Consider the following 6,473-nt stretch of genomic DNA (forward strand, 5'->3'; position numbering starts at 1 on the left):
AGCACACACAATGGCAAACCTGCTTTAGTCAGCCATGGCTTTTGGTTGGTTTTGTTTCTTTTTAAAACCCTGCTCTGTTAACCCTTTCAAACAGTGCAGAACTTTCAGTGCCAGTCTGATCACACATCTCAACAGTCACACAAATCCTGGGGCTGGGTCATCCAGAGATGTGAAGAGCAGCAGCAGCATCTTTACAGACAACAGGAACAGATTCTCAAAGACACAAACACTGATAAAGTTTTCAAATGTTTTTCTTTCATTGTTTAAATAAGAGAATAACCATATCCTACATTATTTCCATTAAAAAAATAATCTGCATGACACTGGGTAAAGTGGACACAAATATCCACAGTGATTGCACAAAACATTTGTGAAAATGAACATCATTTCAGCATGTCAGTTGGTTTAAGTAAACAGCATTTCCTGTTCCAAGGGCTTGTCTATACAGCAAAGTTACATAAAGATAACCTAAAATAGGAACTTAATGAAATTAATCATGAAACCTTCTGGGTATATAATCCTTTTTCATGGTGAAAGTGGCTCGCGGTCTAGCTTAGCTCTGTTGGGAGTAGGCTTAAATTACATCAAAAGAGTGTCTGCAAATAAATTTGCATTGTTTAAACAAATTTAGTTAAACCCAATATGAGTTAATCAGTGCAATTTCAAAGAGTCAGCTTAAAAGACAATTTAATACAAAACCAAGAGGAGCTTGACAGGAAATACGTAACCCCCTGGACAGCTTCTTTCTGAGAGGCAAGTTGTTCTTTCTAAGGACACACAACTCCCACTTGCCTCCAAACTCAGTGGGAATTCCAGTGAATTTAGCTCTCCTCAGAGGCAGACCATGGCATGGAAGTACCACTGCTGGGGGAATTGCAAATGCTTCCACTCTCTTGCTGGAAGAGAGATGTTGAGCTGGCAAAATGTGCCAAGATTACCTGATGGAGCATCACACCCTGTACCAAGAAAAAGTCACTTTGGAGTCCGAGTGACCCCACTGTGGGGTCAGTGGGGTGACCCACAGCCCCTTCTGGCTGTCCTGTCATCACTGTCAAACACACTGCATGCAACTGCATAATGAATGAGCCTGTATGAAATAATAAAAAGCTTTCTGAGATAAAAACTATGCTAAACATCTGATATGACGAGCAAACCCACCTCACCCCTATTCATTATCTAATAGTGTTTTATTCAGTAGTGGGTTTCCAGCCACACCAAAAGTGGCCACAGCTTTATGTGCAATCAAAGTTAAATAGCTTATTGGTACTGCAAGAATAAATATTGCTTCAAGCACACTCTGCCTTGCAGCTCCCAGGATAAACAATGCATTTCACTCATTACCAAGCAGACTATTTGAGAAACATCAGGATAAGCTAGCTAGTTCAGAACACCAGAATTCCACTGTTGTTCTAGGAGAAAGAACAAACCCAAGGGATTTGTTGTTGCAAAGTGTGCAATGGATTAGATTTTTTAAAAATTAAAACCCCAATCCTCATACTATATTTTTAGCAAAACAGAAAGGAGTTTGGGTTTTTAGTGTCAAGAATAAAATGATGAAATATTATTACATCTACTTCACCTAAGGAGAAAGTTAAGGCTTATTTTTTCAAGAGTATCCTTTTCAGAGGCAGGCATGAATTTAGAGTCACAGTCTGCTTCAGTCATTGGATCTCAGATTTACTCTCTATTGCAGGAGGTGCAGGCAGCTATGAGGCATTTCTGGCAAGTTAGTGTTTTTAACACTTTGAGAACATGAGATGTTCCAGTTTCACAACAGAACTGCTTTCATAAGAATTGATATTTTTGCAATGCTCAGCAGCACTGTGATTATTCGAGCTTTCCCATAAGGCAATACAAATAGGAACATTAAAAAAAGCATGAGGTTTGGATCATCCACAATATCTTGACATAATCAAAAAGGAAGAGGCAGAATTAACTGAGATAAATCACACTCCTAAAGATCAAAGGCCTCTTTTAGCCTTGGGTCTGCTTCTCCGTTTATTAGTAGAAGAAACAGATTCAGCTTCTGATTTCTTTGCTGACAATCCCAGTTGTCAGCTCCTAAACAAGAGCAGACCTCTTCCAATCCCAATTTTTTTCTTCTCCCAGGGAAGAAGCTCATTACCACCTGCCAGCCAATGGCTAGTACAGATCTGGTTTCCTCCAACCCATCACCTTGTTCCTTACAGTGGAAATACAGCAACCATTCCTACATTCAACTACTCCAGTACCAAAAGCAAAACCCCAAACATTTCAAACCTTATTTTATCTGCTATAGCTGTGTTTCTTTGAACTCAAAGGTATATTTGGAAGAGGTAGTCCAGGAGAAAAAGGCTTTAAATACCAAAACCTGTACGTCCCGTACCAAGCTGACAGACCTATCAGCACACCGAGAAGCTTTTGGCTGAAGTCATGGAAATATATGGCAGTACAGAGGAACATGAACACCCAGATCATGGTGAGGAAACACAGGGAAACAAACAGCACGTTGATCACCACCCGCAGCTTGGAGCTGTGGTCGATGGACAGCGCCTCCAGCACAGCCACCTCCTCCAGGATCATCATGGCGCAGTAGGAGAGCAGGAAGCAGTGCCCCGAGATGTCGAAGCCGTTCCAGACGCCGCTGTGCTGCTGGCACTCCCTCTTGGAGGCGTAGAGCCGGGGGGGCTGGCCGGGCCTGCCCTGCAGGGAGCACTCCCCGGTGAGGTTCTCCACGTAGACGAAGAGCTCGGTGCACGCGTACCACACGGCCGTGCCCACCAGCAGCGCGCCCAGGCGCCGCAGCACCAGCAGCGCGCTCCTGGTGTGCCCGTACAGGAGCTTGCTCCGGGCCAGCTCGTACGTGGTGAGGGCCAGGAAGGGCAGCAGCAGCCACAGCGTCCAGGCCCAGGCCAACTTCACGAAGTATCTGCCAGGGGCAAGGCACAGGAGACACAAGCATGTGTGAAACGCCACTGCAGTGGGGCAGGGTGGTGGAGTTAGTGCACAGGGTCAGTGTTCAGAACCATCTAAATTAGAGATGCACCCTACCCTCAAAATACAATCTTAACCCGGTCCCCAGTGCTGCCCTCAAGCCCAACACCTGAACACTTCCTCAGCCAGGTACTTGCTCCCAAGGCAGCGTTGCCTTGGACCAAGAGCCCTCATTCATTGCAGTTCAGTTTTGCAATCACTTTTACCCTACAAACCAGCTCAACTCTGCCCTATTCAAAATGCAGCTGCAAGGAATATTTTTAGCTTGCCACCCTGACCACAGTAACCCCTTCTCTGACTCTTCCACCATCTCAATTATCCTTGCTTACAAAGCCTTTCACAATGTCAACCTCTTAAGACAGCCAGAAGGGCTGGCCCTGTCCCCTCATCAGCCTGTGAAGTTTTTCCTCTCTCATGTACCTCTAAATAAATGAAGCAGCACAATGTGTCTGTTCCTTTGATGTCCTTTCAATTGATGAGAGCCTTCTTTTAGCATACATAAATCCCTCCATCTCTAAATTCATTCTCTGCCCTGAAAGCTTTTGCTGTGATGCCCATAAAATCTTGAAACCCAGCTGCAAATGTGTTGATATCTTGTTTAACAGAAGACTATATTGTGTAACTCGTTCTCTTTTCAAATCCCAAAGTGGAGCACATGTAAGTGAATTTATTAAAGAGTTAAGGAGGCCACAGTCCAGGATCTTGCTTCTCCCATCAGCACCTTCCAATGGAGCTTGCTTCCAGCAGCTGGTGTGAGAGGGGAATTGTGTAGCCCCTTTGTTACCCAGAGCCCAGTTTGAAAACAGGGACAGCTGAATTCTGCTCTGTGGCTGGACTATGACAGACACACACAGTCATCATTTAATCCTCATCTGAGCATCAAAGGCAAAGCCAAACCAGTCTAGAGTTCTGCATCTTCCTTATAACACTAACAAACCTGTCAGGGCCTTGCCCGGGATTTTGAGGACTACTTCATTCACTCTTTAATTTAACAGGAGAAGTGATGCCTGTGTGGCAACTACAGCTGCTACCAAGGAACAGTAATTGAAAATAAACTCCCCATTTTATTTAAAAGCAAAAAAGGCTACCAAGGTTACTGCTGACAAACCAGCAGGCAAGTAATTTGCAAGGAAAAAATACTTGCTTCAGGAACTGTCAGTACAGATCACCTTCCTCTATTTAAAAGGGAGAACTGAACTGAAATATGCTTTTATCGTAAGATCAATTACTGTTTCCTGTCAATGCTAAAAGCAGCTCCTCTCCCACACCACCAAATGGCAATTTTGAATCAATAAAGTCCAAAGTTCCCCAAGTCACAGAGGGAAACAGCAATTTTAATTTTACTTTCAGACCTGTAGCAGGACAGCACATGTGCTCTGGCCCAGCTCTTCTCTTCCTTCAAAATGCTTTAACTAATTTCATAGAATGACTAAGCCAGTTAGATCATTGCCCAAGTGCTAGAAAAGGATGGCAGCCACTCTGCTTTTAGGAAAGACACTAAAAGACCTATTTCCTTCAGCTGGGTTTCAGGTGAGCTCAGTAACTATCACAGAATCACAGAATATGCTGAGCTGGAAGGGACCCACAACGATCATGGAGTCCAACTCCCGCCCCTGCACAGGACTCGCACCATGTGCCTGAGAGCGTTGTCAAAATGCTGTCAAAATGTCAAAACGCTGTCAAAATGTCAAAACGCTGAGTTCCGTCAGCCTCGGTGCTGTTACTCCTGCCCTGGGGAGCCTGTTCAGCGCTCAGCTGCCCTCTCCATGAAGAACCTTTTCCTGCCTTACCCAGCCTAACCCTGCCCTGACACAGCATCAGGCCATGCCCTCGGCTCCTGTCAGTGGCTGCCAGACCAAGGAAATCAGTTCACTCAAATACGGGGAATCCGAGAGGTTAAGAAAGCAAAAAACCCCTCTTTTTTCTCCTTCCAGTTAAGACTGAGCCAGAAACTCCCGATATTCTGAAACCTTTGAGTCAGGAACGGGAGATCTCATCATCTGAAGCACCAGCCCCGGCCCGCTGCGGCACACGCGGTCAGCACCGACCGCTGACCCCGGCCCCGGCAGCGCCCCCGGCCCGCTCAGGCCGCCCAGCCCCGGCCCCGCCGCTCACGGCGGCCGCCACCCCGCGCCCCTCCTCACACGTTGAGCGGGTTGCGCTTGTTCTGCAGCGGCGTGTCGGGCACCAGGTCGCTGTCCTTGAGCGCGGAGCCGAGCACGGCGATGGCGAGCAGCAGCGCGGGGAGGCGGCGGCGCACCCGGCCGCGGGCCAGCGCGGCCCGCAGGCAGCGCCCGCCGCGCTCCAGCCGCTCCATGGCCGCCACAGCGCGCGCCCCGCCCCGCCCGCGCCGCGCGCGCCCCCGCGCGGCCGCCGCCAGCACCGCCCAGAGCGCGGCCCCGCGCCCCCTGCTGGGCGCCCGCGGGAGCGCGCCCGGCGCGCGCGGGGCCTGCGCGGGGATCCGCCCACGGGGAAACATCCATACACAGAGATCCACCCACGGAGATCCATCCATACACAGGGATCCACCCACGGGGATCCACCCATACACAGGGATCCATCCACGGGGATCCATCCATACACAGAGATCCACCCACGGGGATCCACCCATACACAGAGATCCACCCACGGAGATCCACCCATACACAGGGATCCACCCACGGGGATCCATCCATACACAGGGATCCACCTACGGAGATCCATCCATACACAGGGATCCATCCACGGGGATCCATCCATACAGAGGGATCCACCCATTCATATACATCCACAGGGATCCACCTACGGAGATCCATCCACGGGGATCCACCCATACACAGGAATCCACTCACAGGGATCCAACCTGCAGGGATCCACCCATACACATCCAACCATAGGGATTCACCCACAGGGATCCACCCACATGGATCCATCCACACACAGGGATCCAACCACAGGGATCCACCCATACATATCCACCCACGGAGTGCCACCCACAGGGAGCCATCCAGAGGGATCCATCCAGAGGGATCCATACATACATATCCATCCACACTGAGCCACCCACAGGGATCCACCCACAGGGAGCCATGCATACATATCCATCCACAGGGAGCCATCCACAGGGATCCATCCACACAGAGCCATCCACACACATCTATCTGCATAGATCCATCCACAAGATCCACATGAATCCATCCACGCAGAGCCATTAACAAGGATCCATGTACAGTTTCACATGGAACCGTATGGATCCATCTACAAGGATCCATTCCCACAGATCCATCCTTAATGATCTACCCACATGGATCCATCCACGCCGATCCATCCATGCAGACCCCTCCACATCGATCCACATGGATCCACACAGACCCCTGCCCACAGACCCATCCACACACATCCATCCACATGGATCCATCTACACAGATCCACCACTATGGATCCATCCACACAGACCCATCCACAGAAATCTATCCACATGGATCCATCTACAGCACCTTGCGGTGTGTCCATGTCACAGG

General features: G+C 48.9%; 1 protein-coding gene across 1 annotated transcript; it reads right to left on the minus strand.

Moving 5' to 3' along the window:
- Positions 1–233: 233 nt before the first annotated feature.
- Positions 234–5,326, minus strand: FITM2 (fat storage inducing transmembrane protein 2). Its single transcript, XM_063404593.1, has 2 exons — positions 5,118–5,326; positions 234–2,908 (listed from the first exon to the last, which is right to left on the minus strand). The coding sequence occupies exons 1-2, from the start codon at positions 5,288–5,290 to the stop codon at positions 2,266–2,268; spliced, it is 816 nt and encodes a 271-aa protein (XP_063260663.1). The 5' UTR covers positions 5,291–5,326; the 3' UTR covers positions 234–2,265.
- Positions 5,327–6,473: the final 1,147 nt, after the last annotated feature.

This window comes from Prinia subflava, chromosome 8 (genome assembly GCF_021018805.1).
Source record: "Prinia subflava isolate CZ2003 ecotype Zambia chromosome 8, Cam_Psub_1.2, whole genome shotgun sequence".
NCBI classification, from domain to species: Eukaryota; Metazoa; Chordata; class Aves; order Passeriformes; family Cisticolidae; genus Prinia; species Prinia subflava.

What these genes read in the sequence shown, in the direction of transcription:
- FITM2 (XM_063404593.1), bottom strand. Translation starts at nt 5,290, where the DNA reads ATGGAGCGGCTGGAGCGCGGCGGGCGCTGCCTGCGGGCCGCGCTGGCC. An exon ending in AAGCGCAACCCGCTCAACGT is followed by an intron (nt 2,909 to 5,117) that starts GTGAGGAGGGGC and finishes TGCCCCTGGCAG; the next exon opens with ATACTTCGTGAAGTTGGCCT.